Source organism: Zerene cesonia, unplaced genomic scaffold (assembly GCF_012273895.1).
Source record: "Zerene cesonia ecotype Mississippi unplaced genomic scaffold, Zerene_cesonia_1.1 Zces_u002, whole genome shotgun sequence".
Lineage (NCBI taxonomy): Eukaryota > Metazoa > Arthropoda > Insecta > Lepidoptera > Pieridae > Zerene > Zerene cesonia.
The window spans coordinates 384982-401067 of record NW_024045132.1 but is presented as its reverse complement, the minus strand read 5'-3'; the positions used below and the strand labels follow the sequence as shown (position 1 = coordinate 401067).

Here is a 16086-nt window from a genome sequence, read left to right as displayed (position 1 = left end):
ACGACGTCAGTTGGGGAAAATATTTGTTACTTATAACTTATAAAGAAAAATAATTATAACTTTTAAAGGAAGCTGCGCCCTGCGGTTTCACCTCCGCAACTCCGTATCCCGTAGGAATATCGGGATAAAGTGTTGCCTATATGTTATTTCAGTTGACCAGCTGTCTACCTACTAAATTTCTTTGCAATCGGTCAGTAGTTTTTGCGTGAAAGAGTAACAAACACACACATATCCTTACAAACTTTTGCCTTTATAATATTAGTAGGGTTAAAATTTATAATGAGTTTATATGCAATTGCTGCTTAATTGAAAAATTTTGCTAGCTGGCTGTTATTCAATTTACAGTTCACTGTCACAATTATAATTGCTTTATTTTATATGAAATTCAAAATATATAAATGAGGGGATAACGAGGACTTTCCCCGTTGCTACTTTGCTAGCTTTTAAACAACTTTGTTTTCTGCTGTTTGAATTTCTACTGCTTGAATATATTTAGTTTTGTTGTTAAGCTGTTACTCTAATATCTAGAACTACTGTTCTCTGTACGAGTATATTATTTCTCGGAGCTGAAGAACAATGAAATTAATCTCGGAAGTATTGTTCAAAACATTTATATAATTTCCAGGCATCCAAAATTTTTAGGCTGGGGTGAATAATTACTGAACAAAACGACCGACTATTGACGTCACGTTCTTAGTTCTGTGTAGGTACTAGATAGTAAGTAGTAAATATTTACTATCTGTGCTTAGGAAATCAAAATTTCATTTCGTCTTCTCCCGAGCTGTTCCAAAAATAGCGATAAACATTTGTCCTTGATTTGTAAATGAATCACTACAGAAAGACACTGGATATCGAAGAAACAGGTACTTCATTCTCTGTTGGGCGTCTCACTAACAATGAGAAAAAAAATGCAAACAGGAGAAAGGTTAAAGTTTAATGACAATAATATTAATAAGTAATAATAAATGACGATTAACAGTCGAGAAATGTGCCCTCCAAATATTTAAAAAAAAACAAATTTATTGCACACTCAGGATGACCGTTTATCCTGGTTTGTTTCAAAAACTAGATTTAACATTATGAAAACCTGTCACACTGTAGACAAAAAAGTGGTTACCTGTGTCATTAATTTTGAAATCTCTGTTTCATAATACCGGTTTTTATTTGGTATATACTTATAGACGGGTAACAATGTTTTCATTACAAAAACGGCCAAGAGGCAAATACCTTGATAAAGAAATCAAATTCACCTCACGTTTTTTCTTGAAACAAAGCACATTTTAAGAAGGCGATCTTATCTTCAATCAGAGCAAGTATAATAAAAAATGAAACAAAGTTTTGGACTTCACACATTTATTGTATTTTTGTCTAATAAAAATACTATATTTATAACTATCATAAAGGATATCTATACCAATTGACAGTCTTTCTGGTTGTACACATCCGCCACAGCACAACATTTTAGCAATGTTTCCGTGCACTTTTATAGACAATAATAATATTATTTATGAACAAGACTATTTTAATTTCTAATTTACAGCCCTATCACTTTAGAGTAATCATAAAAAAATCCCAAACTATACACCATTCAATGGATTTATGTATTGCACTATTGAAACAGAAGTTTTTTTTTTAACGTTTCAGTAGACAATGTTTTTAATAACTGTTGTTTCAGAATTTTTAAATTCACATTATTGTGCAGCAGTATTAAGTACTAAATTGATTTAGGCACAAATTTTTAATAAGTTTCTTACTTAAATGTTTTTATAAACATTAATTTAAATTTATTAAAATCTACAATAGATACACTTCTGACATTCTTATAAATTATCATATATATAATTCTTAAAGTAAAATTAAATACATTAATTATACTTGTTGGTGTAGATAACAATATTTTACGGAAATGTGTAGGTTACAATATAAAAAATTATTAAAACCAATGTGTGCATGCATGGCTACGATGACAATATATCGGACCTGATTAAAAAACACTACACAACTCTTTTTCTATTTACATATGAAACTTATTATTTTGCTAAATTATTTTTATGTTATATCAAACAAAGTCATTTGTAACATTCACCTTTAATAAAGTATAGACATAGCAAGCGGAAAGGACATGCCATGACATTTGTATTGGTTTACAATTGCAGTACATATTATATAATTGTTAGTATGGATTTCTTTTTCAATCACACCATTTACTCGTTATTAAAAAGGCAATATGTTGATTTTAGAATGATACGCTTAAGCTATAATTTTATGTCTTTAGAACCCATATCGCTTCAACCTTTACGCCTCGAAAGGCTAAAGGCTCGTTTTTAAGACTAAAGAAAGAAAGTTAATAGATATTTTTTATGTAAGTTGATAAAATGAATCTTTTAAAAGTGTAAGTATATTGTAATAAATGGCCAGCAATCGAAATGCAAGATTATATTTAAAACGAACACTAGATTTCGTCACAATACATGGAAATACAAATTAACACATAGGCCGTGTTTATAATCTTTATGAAGCTAGAGAGACTAGTGCTATTATCACGAAATACGACGAAAGGCTTGGACATGACTACAAAATTATTGAAGCACGTATATATGATTTACACTGAGCCAAAATCGTCACATGTATGATTCAATTCACGATTCTGGATTTCCTGAAAAAATATACTATTCAAAATCTGCATATCATTATAATTTTAAATTGACTTACGACTCTATCAATGTGAAACATTCTACAGTTCTACACACAGCATACATAGTATGTACAGTAATTATATACAAAATATAACAATGGCGGAGATCTAACGAACTCCACTACGCCATATGTACTATACACACGCTCGAGAAGCTTAGCAGAAACCAAGTGATGGGTATCATAACCCGGTAGTATCTCATACATGTTATCTTTACAATACTACATCAACAATCATCATGAAATAATAAACGATTCACATATATTGGAAGCCGAATCTACGAGTGATACAACACACCTAGATATATAACACGCATACGTTTTCTACCAATTGGACTGTTTGTTTTTATTACAATGGAGTACTAAAAAAAATCTTACAAATATGACATGTACTATTATACGCTTAAATTGTCCTTTATACATGTACTTGTACAACACTTTGAATTACAACATAATTGTACAACTTTCGAATTGTCTTAAGTAGTCTTAAATATGTGACGACGATTATCATACTATTCTGAGTAAAATGTGACTAAAATATTGAATATAATTATTATTACATATATTAAACCCAGAGTCCGTTTATTGGTATATGATTACACATAGACATAAATTTCAAACATGTAGAAAAAGCCGTAGTGTTATCGGTGGTAGACCGGACATATTTACGGTACGGCACTTGGGAATTTTGTCAATTTCATTATGTTTTAGGTTAATCCAAAAATAATGGATACACATTTATTTTTGTAAAACACATTCAACATTACTGTCACAATACATTTGTAAGTATTAACAAAACAATGCAAAAATTAAATAATGTTTACACTATATGTAATAAGAACTCTAAAATTAAAGGTGAATGAAGAGCAAACATAACTTTAAATACAAAATAAATTTATTGTGCGTTTTAAATCTATCCCTCACGCCTATTCATTTGTAGGTAACTGATGCGATCAATACAATTCTGTTGATATGTTTTAAGTTAAAGTGACATGATGCAAAAACTGTGTGAAGCCCTGTGATCATTTTGTAACACGAAATGTATTAAAAATAATTTTACGCTGGTAGCAACATTTCACTATACACCATGTCACAAAAATATATATTTAAGAGTTGTATATTTATATAATTATAAATATATCCATTTGTACATTACACGAGAAATGTTATTATTTACAAATAAAGCAATCGGATATTAACTTTCTATTCACAATGTTTACACATCTATATTAAGAAATTATTTTAGTTTAATTGTAGGGCTGTAAAACTTATAATTAACTAAATATAACGGCAAAACAATGCTGTTACGTACAGCGGCCGTGCGCCCAAAGTACGTATATTTTCCAAGGAAATAAGTAAATTTACATTAATTTCGAAATATTTCATCAAAACAAAAATTCATTTCTCACAGGAAAATTAATGGATAACAATAATAGGGTATTATCATTGTGAGCCGAGGGCTTAAGGCTTTTTATACATTACAGATAGTAAGCATTGATAGCAACATCGAGTAGATATCCATTTTTGTACCTTAAACTATAACACAAATCTTTAAATACAAATACCTATAAGACACTGCTAAATTTATAAGCTTGTAATAATTAAAGTGTATTTAGTGTCATTATTTACAACGCGCTTTGCGTCACGCTACACTACTTTAAATGTTTATCATTTGGTGCAAAAAATACTGTCCCGAAAATTCGATAGCTGTTCGCAAAGATTTTCAATGAAATATAAGTAGGAAATATATTAAGGGTTTCAGTGGCCGTATACGTTGATCGTAAAAGGTAAGATCGTAAATGCTAGTTAGTTTATCAGTTTAGGGTGTATATTATTGGGTTAAAACGGTACCGTATTACCGAACTTTTCGTATGTCTGTTTGTCTGTATGTATGTCTGTTAAGCAACGATTTGCACGGGTCTACCATATTTTTTTGCATTTACTCTTTAGCTCATTTCAATAAAACCCTTATTGTCACGAGTACAACTCGCACTGGACCGAATTCTATTTGCTAAATATTTCGAATACGGTTTATAACACAAATAACTTTTATAAGTTCCCATTTATGACAAAATAACATTTGCCAATACCATAAACGCACACAATTTTTTATAGTAAAATGAAGACCCATTTGACATTAGTCTCATTTTTATTATTTATAATTTAGTCCTGATATCAATAATATACCATGTTATATATATAAGAAGTTGAGCTTTCTAATACCAGTCACATTATGCGTTATATTTTTATTGCACTTGAATGAATAGATAATGCACTTAGACAATGGACTGAAAAATATAATAATTTGTTTAATTTAAGAACCTTTTATTATCATATTATGAAAGATAATAATGTTTTGACACCATCTTTCATAACATTTGCAGTAAAACAGCATCTTGTAAATGATCTTGTATTATGTATTATTACTACTTTTAAGCACATTTTGCGCTGATAAAATTTTGTGTATAAAAATTAAAATATTGCCAATATATATAAATGGTAATAATAAATTATATGGATATATACATATAGTATTCGATTTTCTTAACCCATAACAGGTTGTTAAACGTTGATACTGAAGCCTACCATGTAGGTAATTATGTAAAAAAATGGAATTTTGAATTCCGACAGAAGCAAGACAATAACGATAAATTAACAACGAGAAACATTTTGTGAGGCGATAATAAACTCACAGGAAATGGAAACGAAATTGCTACATTTGTCCAAACAAATTATAAATGAACCATATCTAATACTTACGGAATAGTGCACTTTATTTTACTGCAACTTTATTTTTATTATTAATCTAATTTTATTAACATTGTCGTCGTCGAAGTTTGCTGAGTGTTAATACGCATTCTAATAAGTAAGAATATATATAAATTTCAATCTAGTGTTAATCTTCTATGGAGTCCCAACCGATGACTACCTCAATAATACAAATATGTATTTTACTGTATGTTAAATGACGACAAGACAATGGCATAAAATCTATATATTGGTTCATAATTTCTATCTTACGAAATAGCATCATAGCTCTCATACGCGTTTTAATTCCCTCTTTTAAACCGTAAAATATAATTTAGCTGATCCACCATTAAGAAAAACAGAACAATTAACGAACCTTTGATAACCAAACATCACTAAATTTAAAATATGCTCAAATAGTATATGTACCATCAATATTGAGAACATTTATTGAGAAGCAAGATTTAAAGTTCAACTGATCAAGATGCTTAGTGGATATGGTCATCTAAAATACGTTCATAGTTGTAAACAACATGTGGTAATTTACCTGTAACCTAAGATGCGGAAATTATAGAGATGGGTATTATTTCAACATATCGAAAAACAGCTCTGATTGCAAAATAGTTTTAGCGCCAATTCCTTAGCCTAACAAGCTTTGTCCGAATTAATTGAGCACACTGAAAGTGAAGTTTGTCAGATAATTCGGATTGGGTCATCAACTGTTTGGGCACTAAGATAGATTGCCTAACCACTTGCACTAGTTTTTTAAATATTTGTGCAATATGTACACGAAACCGACAAAAAGATTATTTAATAGGCATCTTCTTTAACAGATTGGCTACACATATCTAAATAGCAAATCGTAACAGCTATTGACCGAAAGCTGTTTTAGCAATAAGTTCACTGAGCGTAAAGTAGTGATTTTCAGGATATTGAGTTTAGACCTGGACTGTTGGAGCACCTAAGATTACAAAAAACGAATGCCACTGTTACTGAACCATGTGGTTTGTATCGCCGATTCATTTTCTGATGATCTTGAACTGTTTCATATCTGAACAGCCTACTGTGTTTGGGATTGAAATTGTTGTGCGTACTGAGTTTAAAAGAACATTTACTGATTGATGTTCAGTTCACTTAGCCTACCAGTGCGGCATCAATTTAATCAGAGTCTTAGAGAAAGCCCAGGGAATCAAGGTTTTTAACCAACAAGCACGCAAAGGGCGACCAATGGTCATAAGGCGCGCCAAAAGCGACAAGGCCATTCGTGTTTCTGGTCAATAAGCACTCAAACAGAAAAAAAAACTTGGTCATTACGCACGCTCAGAATCAGTGCGCAAACAGAACTTGATATTGGTTACTAAACGCCAAAGTTGCTAGGCGATCTCGGTCGCTAAGCGAGCAAATGGTAAGATAGCTATTGGTCACTAGGCGCAAACAGAAGACGACCATAGTCGCTCGGCGCGCAAGTTGCCGCCGCTAGCCGACCGGTCCGTGGGCGCGCGAGCGGCGAGTCGGTCGTGTGCAGTTTCAGAGCTTCCGCGGTCTGGTGAGGCGGCGCTTCTTGCGCTCGGGCGTGCCGCTGGGCGCGTGCGCGGCGTCGGCGGAGGCGCGGCGGCGCGCGGGCGGCGTGCCGGCGCCCTCCTCGCCCTCGCGCGCCTCCGCCTTCAGCGGGATCTCGGTGGCCACCTCCGCGGCGCTAGGCGGCTCCTTGCTGCCGCCCGCCGCCTCCGCTTCGCTCGCCTCCGTGCTAGAGCCGGACGGCCACTGGAAGCGATTTGATTGTTTGGTTAATATAGATCTCAGTAGTGTAAATTCAATATGCCTTTTAATTTCCTAAGAAGAATATTAATTATATCAGTTTCCTGTAAGTAAGACAACAATTATCATTTTATTTAAAATACATTACATATTGTATTAATGAAGACAAATTAATCATTCCATTGTTAACAATTTTCCCATGCGTCCAATAATTAAATTAAAAATTACTCATCACATTTTTTTGTGTTTGACTTTATGCGAGTATCATACCTTCAAAAAATATAAAAAAAAATTTACGGATTATAAAGGCAACTTATTCATATATATTTTCCCGGCGTTTTAAATATTTCTAAATAATACATGTCGCTCACTCAATTCTTGTTTTTTTTTATATGTACTTAATGTTGCTAGCTTACTTATTTATAAAACAATAACAATTAAAGTGACATATACTGCACTCATATCAACATTATCGCCTATACAACAAATATTAGCCATAAATACGAGGCTCCAAAAATTCTCTTTCATTCACAAGCTTTAGCGCGCACACACACACACACACACACACACACGCGTATACAAATAAAGTATGGTATATAGTAATAAAGTGAGACCTGCGCAAGCGCGACGGGCGAGAGCCGCAGCGAAGCGCCGCACTCGGCGCACAGCGGCGGCACGGCCGGCGACCGCGACCGCCAGTACTGCAGCTCCGTTTTGCACTTGTTCAGCTCCTGAAAGTCATTATTTATTTAGAGTTAAATGAACATTTGTTTAGAATTGTTTAGTTTGTGTGGAATGGACTTTAAAACTTGAAAACGTATTTTTTTTATTTCGTATATTTATGTCACAAGGTTTATAAACTAAATCGAGTTAAAAAAATAATGCTGGTAGTCATTCTTACCTGTAATAACGTTTGAAACTTGCGGCTGGTCTCCTCGTTTTTCTTATCGTAGTCGTCCAAACGGTTGGCGTACTCCAAGGTCTGTTTCTGTTGCTCCGCTATCTGCTTCTGTTGTTCGGCAATTTGCTTCTGTTGTAGCGCAGTTTTCCGCTTACAGCTGCGCAGATCACTACGCAACGCTGACAATTGGTCATTGTACCTGAAGGAATATAAATAACTTTTAACATACAATATGTTCTTGAGAATAAATTTAATTATCTTTTTCACTTGTTGAAGAAATAAAATCTTGATTTGAAGTTCGAGTTGATTTGATGTGAATTAAGAAAACGGTATGTAGCAGGTTTGTTAACTTTATTTTTATTAAGGTCGTGTTTTTGGTCAATATTTTTATTAAGAATTCGCACTATGTTTAGACTTATTTTACCACCTAGGAAATACTTAAAGAGCTATGCCGGTTCTGCATTCACTTGTGTGAACCAACTTACTTTGTGTGCATCAACATACAAACGCTTTGTTTTTTGAAGTTAGCGAACACGAAAATTAATATTAGTATAAAAAGGTGCAATACGCGTGTTGTACCAAGATGTCGCAGTTGGAGCCAGATAAGAAGTAATCTTTCGTCGTATGGTTAGCAGCTCGTAAACAGCTCGCAATCCAGAAACGAAAAGACGGTGAAACCTATGCTTCGGTGTATCCCCAGGGGCCCATATTATTAATTAGTATTCTCGTGAGAACGACATTCCGTCACGTGACTATGAATTCGGTACAATAGAGGCTGTACTTATGTTCACTACATTTCCCAGTAGATTAGTCTCCATTGGCTGCTGTGGCTGAAATTCGATCAGGACATTATAACGTAAGTAGAATCTACGAGTGATATCCAATTTGTGTTTGAGTACCACCACTTGTTATAAATCAGCAAGAAATAAGCTTATACTGTTTATAAAATTTTAAATTATCCTTATTACATAATACGTATATTATACCCTAAATAATCTGATAAGATAAAATAATAATACATAAACATTTAATTTATACCTATACTAACTGTATAGTACATACATGGTGGTCAGTATAGTTAAAACCTAAACGTCATTGATGTTAATAAATTTAACAGCGCTAAAATCAATTCTTCGATTGTCATATAGCATATAGCGTAATAGCGTTACCCTTATGACGGTTCTCAAACCCAACGAGTGCGAGCGAGACACATAATCGCAGATACTAGAAGAGCGAGAAAGAGTACATGCTAGAATAGCGGTCACACTAAACACCGACTCACTTCTTCATCCCCTGCTTGATGCGGTGTATCCGCTTCCGCAGCACCATGTTGCTCTGCGGCGGCGGCGGCGAGGGCGGCAGGCTCTCCTCCATGTAGAAGGTCTGCGACGACACGCGCCGGTCGCCCGACGAGTTGCCGCCCGCCTGCTGCGACGTCGACTCGAAGCCGCTCGGCGGCGGCGAGTCCAGGCATATGTACGACTTACTGCTCTCGCCGGCTGGAGTTTGATATATATAAAATGATTAAAAACTAGCGGTACGTTTCGGATTTACCCATGGTAACTAAGACAGCTTGTACCACTCAGGGGTCGAATACATATAAAATTTTTTTAAATCGGTCCAGTACTTCCTGAGACTGGAGCGTTCAAACAAACAATCTCTTCAGCTCTATATTATTAGCATAAAAAATTAATCCGCACTATAAATACTAATATCATAAAGATGAAAGTGTGTCTGTTCGTTATTTCCAGGCATGATAAACAGATCGATTAAAGGAAGTGAGATACTTATTTTTACGAAAATAAAATTCATATAAAATTAAACGCAACCAAATATAATGTTGTAATGAATATGAAGTTATATATACAGAATAAATTGTAAAGTTATATAGACATATAATTAAATATTAATACATTATTTATATAGTAGAGTAAGAATTTAACTCTATTAATTAAAGCTAGATACATCAGTCGCTTTGTAGAATATCAAAGAGGACGCTAAATGAAATATTTAAAATTAATTAAACAAAACACAGAACCTCAATAAGTCTAATATCTAGGGATACGAGAAATAATTCGAGCCATAATCTTAAAATATAAAAAACTAGTATCATAATGTATATTCCCAATGAACTCTTTACCAACTCAACCGATCTTAACATTTTTATTATTACTCAGCCACAGCAACGCGTGGTCGGGTATGCTAGTTTTATATAACTTTTTTATCTAAGCGATAATACTCATTGTACATAAAGAGGAAGAAACATTTAATTGTGACTTAAACGTGAAATAAATAATTATGTTCGAACAACACAGATCGATTTATAACTTTAGAGTTTTAGGACACCAGGAACACCTGTACCAAAATGGATTACAGGGACTCACTGATTACTTCGAACTATATATACTTATAGAGACTAAATATCTTGAGTAATGAAGGTTTTAAGTCTTGAAAGCAAAACAAAACATTTTCTCAAGTAATACAGGTTTCAGACTTATCGGGGTTCCACTGAAACAGGTTCTACTGTATTAATTATATAATACAAATAATATAATCTAAAAGCTATTAAACACGCTTCAATGACAGAATCAAGTAATTGTCTCACTTTTTCCCTTATAATAGAGTATACGCAAGAAAATTATTTAAGCCTGGCGATTCTATCAACTTAACTAATAAGAAAAACTCATGAAATTATTATATTGTCAGTTATCCTTGACAAGTGTTCAAAGTTTGAATTGAATCAAGACCAAAAAGGAGTCGGTTACATACAATCATCCAAACATACAGGTGATGCTAATAAAGCGTGTTAAAAAGAATGACGTCTTAAAGTGTGGATAACAATGAAAATATGTATATAGATGAGAATTCTAATAATTTTACATTTGCCGTACAAATACATTTGTGTTCTTATTAAATATAATAGTAGCCATATTTTTACTGTTACCAAGTTATGTATTTACAATTTGTTATCCTTATCGACTAGCTTAAAACCTTTTAAAGACAATTGTATGAAGTAAGGAAAATGTATAAGACAATAATTATGCAAAATGCCCATACGAGACTAATCTCTTATTCCTAACAAGCTTAGTCATATCACGATCGGCAATCCTTGAATCCAATAGTGTAACTAACTATTAAGTAATACTCTATTATAAAGGTATTTATTGAGTTCTGAGTTAACTAAGTGGATTTCTTTATCTTTTCCTTTGAAATGAATTGCTATCGAAACAGTTGTACAAACAGCTTGAGATAAAGGGTACACGAATGTAATGGTGGGCCAAACATATCTATATTAGTCCAAGAAAATGGGTAGGGTAAATGCGAATTTGAGATTAAAACTTGAATTTTTGATATAATTTACTTTGAGGAATCTAAAAACGAACTGTGAAAGTTTTTTTTAAATTCACCCCCGAGAAGGGGTGAAAAAAAATTAAAAAAGTTAAAAAAAAGTTAAAAAAGTCAATTTTAGGAAAAAAAGTCATAGAAACATTTTTGTGTAAAATTTTACGCTCTACAAATTTTATCTAAAACTTTTTTTTCTAACACTTACGGTTTCGCCAAAATTTCAAAAAAACAACTTTTTTAATTTTTTTTCACCCCTTCTCGGGGGTGAATTTAAAAAAAACTTGCACAGTTCGTTTTTAGATTCCTCAAAGTAAATTATATCAAAAATTCAAGTTTTAATCTCAAATTCGCATTTACCCTACCCATTTTCTTGGACTATATATGTATAACGCTGTAACGAATTCAATTGTAATGGATTTATAGAGAAGACTCAAGATGACTATTACAATTTTCATAATTATCTTGTTTTGAATACTTCATATTATGCAGAGAGCGTAATCATATCAAACCAATAAAATGTATGACCAAGCTTAAATCATAATAAAGACAAATAAGTTTATTTGTAAACAAGCCATCCTGACTTTTAATAGCGTAAGTAATTTATACTGATGCGCAATAAAATGCAGATAACAATTTTTATAACGATATATATATATATATATATATATATATATATATATATATATATATATATATATATATATATATATATATATAATATATAAAATTAGTGTAAATATCTGCCAGCATTCATATTTATTAATATTCAAACTATTATGTATGTATATTAGTTTATTATATTCCACTGGTTAAGATTAGTTTATCTAGCCTATACACCTAAATTGAAAATCGATAATGCCTACTTACTTTTAAATTACAAATCTTTTTATTTGTACACATCTATCAGTGGATAGAAAATATGAGATGCTTAAATGTTTCATAAATGATATTCTATATCTTATTAACTACTTAATACATAATGTTACGAGTTAGCAAAACCAAACATAAACGCTGACTGTTCAAATATAATATCTAGAACAATGATTATTGTTTGCTCTCAATGTGAATAATGTATTAACAACTTTGCGAGTATAAGCCTTTGTATCATTGTAAATGATTATGCAAATGCCAACTACTATAAAAATCACAAGAATCGTTTAGGTGCATACTAGAATTTCCCGACGGTGGTGAACTTCTATACTCAATGGAATTATAGTTTTCAATACGCTGTAAAATATACTAAAAATGATTACATCAAACTACTACAATGTACCAATAATTTCTTATTGGATTTTTTCGTAAACTCAATGTTTACATCCCTAGCTTCGCGCAACCGGCATATTATACCACTCCGCCAATGTGGGCTTTGTCTCTATGAAGAGACAATCATAAACGTAAGCACGCGTGCGGGTAGCATAGGTGACAAGTGTGTGTCGTTAGGGTTGTACATGCAGGTGTATCTTATGAAATTGTAATATGAAGATTTAGATAATTCATCTAATAGAAAATATAATGCATTTTATACTTTTTTATCTAATCAGCATATAAAAAACTATAAGAGCCATTTCACATAGAACACCACGGGGAGGACACCCTGTATATTTCTCTAGCCATACATATTTTGAAATTATTCCATATTTACCATTAAATATTAATAATAGAGGTAAATAGATATAAGTAGAATAGGATCAGATACATGACTCATGTTATTACAAACGACACGAATCTATTAAGTAACTGATTATTACAGTTATCGACAAATATTAATTACAGATTTAAAATGAGAATTTGTCAGTATTTTTTAGCAGAATGTGAAATCTGAATAAAAATGACTAACGATAGAGATGTATGGATGAAGGGCGGATCTGAATGTAATTTAGTAGACTAATTATAATCTGGACAATCATATTTGATTCTTTTCTATGGTCAGGCGAGTCCGTCATCCGAACTTATTGAGGCGTTATAAAAAGATGTCGCATGAAGTAAAAATTTGTATCAAAAACATTTAAGACAAACAAAACAAACATTAAAAAATAACTGATCCAATCCCATTTTAATTTGCTAGAGCAGGGCAAAGAAATTGGAGAGGAAAAAAATCACACAGCACCAAGTAAGTAGTATCCAACCACAATAATATAAAAATTATTGCAATTGTATTAGAATTTATTAAAATAATGCAACTTTTAAAAAGCAATCGAAACCACACACCATTCATAGTTATGTTAAATAGTTAGCATAGTTTATGACACAGTCAATGGAACAGGAAGGAGAAATAACATTCAATAACATATTGTGTTTAAATAAACAAGATTATACTAGACTATACTAGTCATTTGAGCCAAAATGCAAATAAAGATACATTTTGTTCTTTTAATGCCTTACATGCCTCATACATAAATTGGATAAATTCACTTTAAAAGACAACATAGTATGTAGATAGCATACTTTATATATCTAACTTATTAATGTAGGTACTCATTATTTTCAAGCGGGAAGAGGAAAGAGGGATAAATGAAAGAAAAAGGAAAGACAGTCAAAACTTTACACTAATTTATTGAAACCCTATGAAAAATATTGGTACTGGTAGGAATAATATACATGAAATTTATTGCACAAAATTAAATTAAGAATGTCTTATGAAAAGAGTTAAACGATGACTTTAACCATGACGTTAAATGCAGGCATATTTATTTTTTACTATTTTATAGTGCAAAATTAAATAAATAAAAAAGAAACAAATGACACATGGCAAGCAGATATCAATAATGCGATTTTCTCTTATTTTAAAAGAAAACAATTTGTTAATCCAATATGCTAAGAAGCTTTTAGCTACACATATTGCAACCTCACCCTTATCAAGTAAACTAACAAAACAAAATACATATAGATCACAATTCATCAAATTTTCATTCTAAATGCAGATATTGCTTATGCTTTAATTATATATAATAGAATGTGTTGATTATTAAATTTACTGTTTATATGGCTATTAACTTGGTGTATTATTTTGAAATCAATGTAACATTAAAATTTATAATCACGTTCACAACAGCCAGCAGCAACAGCAAATTTTACAATTGATTACTGTTATCTGCTTTTATTTTTTCACTACACCATGAACAAGCAATTTGAAATATACTCACGTGAAAAAGCAGTTGTTATATCAAAGAAATCAGTGCCAAAATATGTAATCTCTGGCAAATTGGGTTCAATGTGCTCCTTGAAATATTCCATAGCCATAGTTGTTAAATCAAACAACTCATCCGTTACTTTGTAAGGCCTTGCCAGCTTTGTTGTAGTTTTTAAGTATGACAAAATACTATACACCTCATCTAAAATCTAAAAGTGTATATTATATTAGAATTGATCCTTATTTTATATAATATGAAATTAATTATTAAATACACTTTATAATCAATGATGGTTGATGGAAACATTAGAGATTAAACCAAAATTGTTTATTCAATCAAGCCATTACCTCTCCAGGAAAGAAACAACAATGTTTTCTTTCAATATGTTTGCCGAAGGTCATTTGCAATAAGCTAAGTCTCATGTGTAAAGTTTCAATGATATCTGATTCACATGCCAATGGATGGCTCCTCCTAGCCGATTCCCTGCGTGGCATCTTTGCCTTGATCGCTTGAAACCGATGTAGCATTTGATTTTGTAATCGTTGAAATGTTGAATTCAATACTCCACTACATATTGTATTGAACTGTCGGTTAACCTAAAATATATGGGCATAATATAATTGCATTTTGAAATTAAACTTTTTTAATTCATTGTAACTTATGATTAATTATCAGATTAAATACGTGTATTTGTTGCAAATCCAAGTACCAAGTTATTCTAATGTTATATTCTTTATTACCAATGTTTTATAAAAAATATTTACCATTCTAAGATGTGACACACTCTTAAAGCCTAGATAACGAAAAATTTTTTCAATGACTTCAACTGGTAAATCAAGGATATTCGTAGAAAAGGTTTTGGGTGCCGTCACTAATGAATTTTTTGAAGTACTAGCGTGCGGCGATGAGCCCCCAGGGAGCAATGTACTGGAGTGGCGAGTAACACGCGCCACAGTTACGGGTTCCGCATGCGATGGGCCGGATCCTTCGCTACTTCCATTGCCACCTCCTATACTACTCATCTGCCTCGTCGACACCATCTTGCCCAAATATTTCTTTGACTACTTCTGAAAAAACTTTCTCCTGTACAACTTCATACTAAAATCACTCTAAATATGAGTGCGATATATAATGATTGCAATAAAATACGCATGTTTATAAAATATAGTGCAGTTAGTAAAATAAGGCTGGCGTTGTGTCACAACAAACATTTTATATAAGATCAGAGAAATTTATAATTTATCCGACCAGCGTACAATTCTAAAATGGTGGCCGTGGCTGGCTAGGTCACTTGAGCATTCGAGTAAATTTCAATGTACATCCCTCTAAAGTAAAATAGTTTAAACTGAACACTCACTCAAGAGTTCATACACATTTTTTATTATTTGATATGGATTTGCAATACAATAATTTTAATAAATAACACGCAATAACTTCTAATCGCGATATGCTTTCACAAGAAGTCTTTTTTTGTTTGTTGGACTGTTGGTACTTCGTATTTAGTTAAAG

General features: G+C 32.2%; 1 protein-coding gene across 2 annotated transcripts; it reads right to left on the bottom strand.

Moving 5' to 3' along the window:
* Window positions 1–1351: 1351 nt before the first annotated feature.
* Window positions 1352–16076, bottom strand: LOC119838420 (F-box only protein 28). Of its 2 annotated transcripts, none has more exons than XM_038364370.1 (8): window positions 15935–16076; window positions 15342–15644; window positions 14925–15173; window positions 14590–14785; window positions 9384–9600; window positions 8102–8300; window positions 7815–7931; window positions 1352–7206 (listed from the first exon to the last, which is right to left on the bottom strand). In XM_038364370.1, exons 2-8 carry the CDS (start codon window positions 15615–15617, stop codon window positions 6970–6972), a joined length of 1491 nt encoding a protein of 496 aa, XP_038220298.1. In that variant the 5' UTR covers window positions 15618–15644; window positions 15935–16076; the 3' UTR covers window positions 1352–6969. The 2 variants fall into 2 exon arrangements, with proteins under 2 accessions (XP_038220298.1, XP_038220299.1); XM_038364371.1 differs by having other exon boundaries at window positions 15342–15641; window positions 15935–16069.
* Window positions 16077–16086: the final 10 nt, after the last annotated feature.

What these genes read in the sequence shown, in the direction of transcription:
- LOC119838420 (XM_038364370.1), bottom strand. Translation starts at nt 15,617, where the DNA reads ATGGTGTCGACGAGGCAGATGAGTAGTATAGGAGGTGGCAATGGAAGT. An exon ending in GTTGTTTCTTTCCTGGAGAG is followed by an intron (nt 14,786 to 14,924) that starts GTAATGGCTTGA and finishes ATACACTTTTAG; the next exon opens with ATTTTAGATGAGGTGTATAG. An exon ending in ATCAAGCAGGGGATGAAGAA is followed by an intron (nt 8,301 to 9,383) that starts GTGAGTCGGTGT and finishes ATATTCCTTCAG; the next exon opens with GTACAATGACCAATTGTCAG.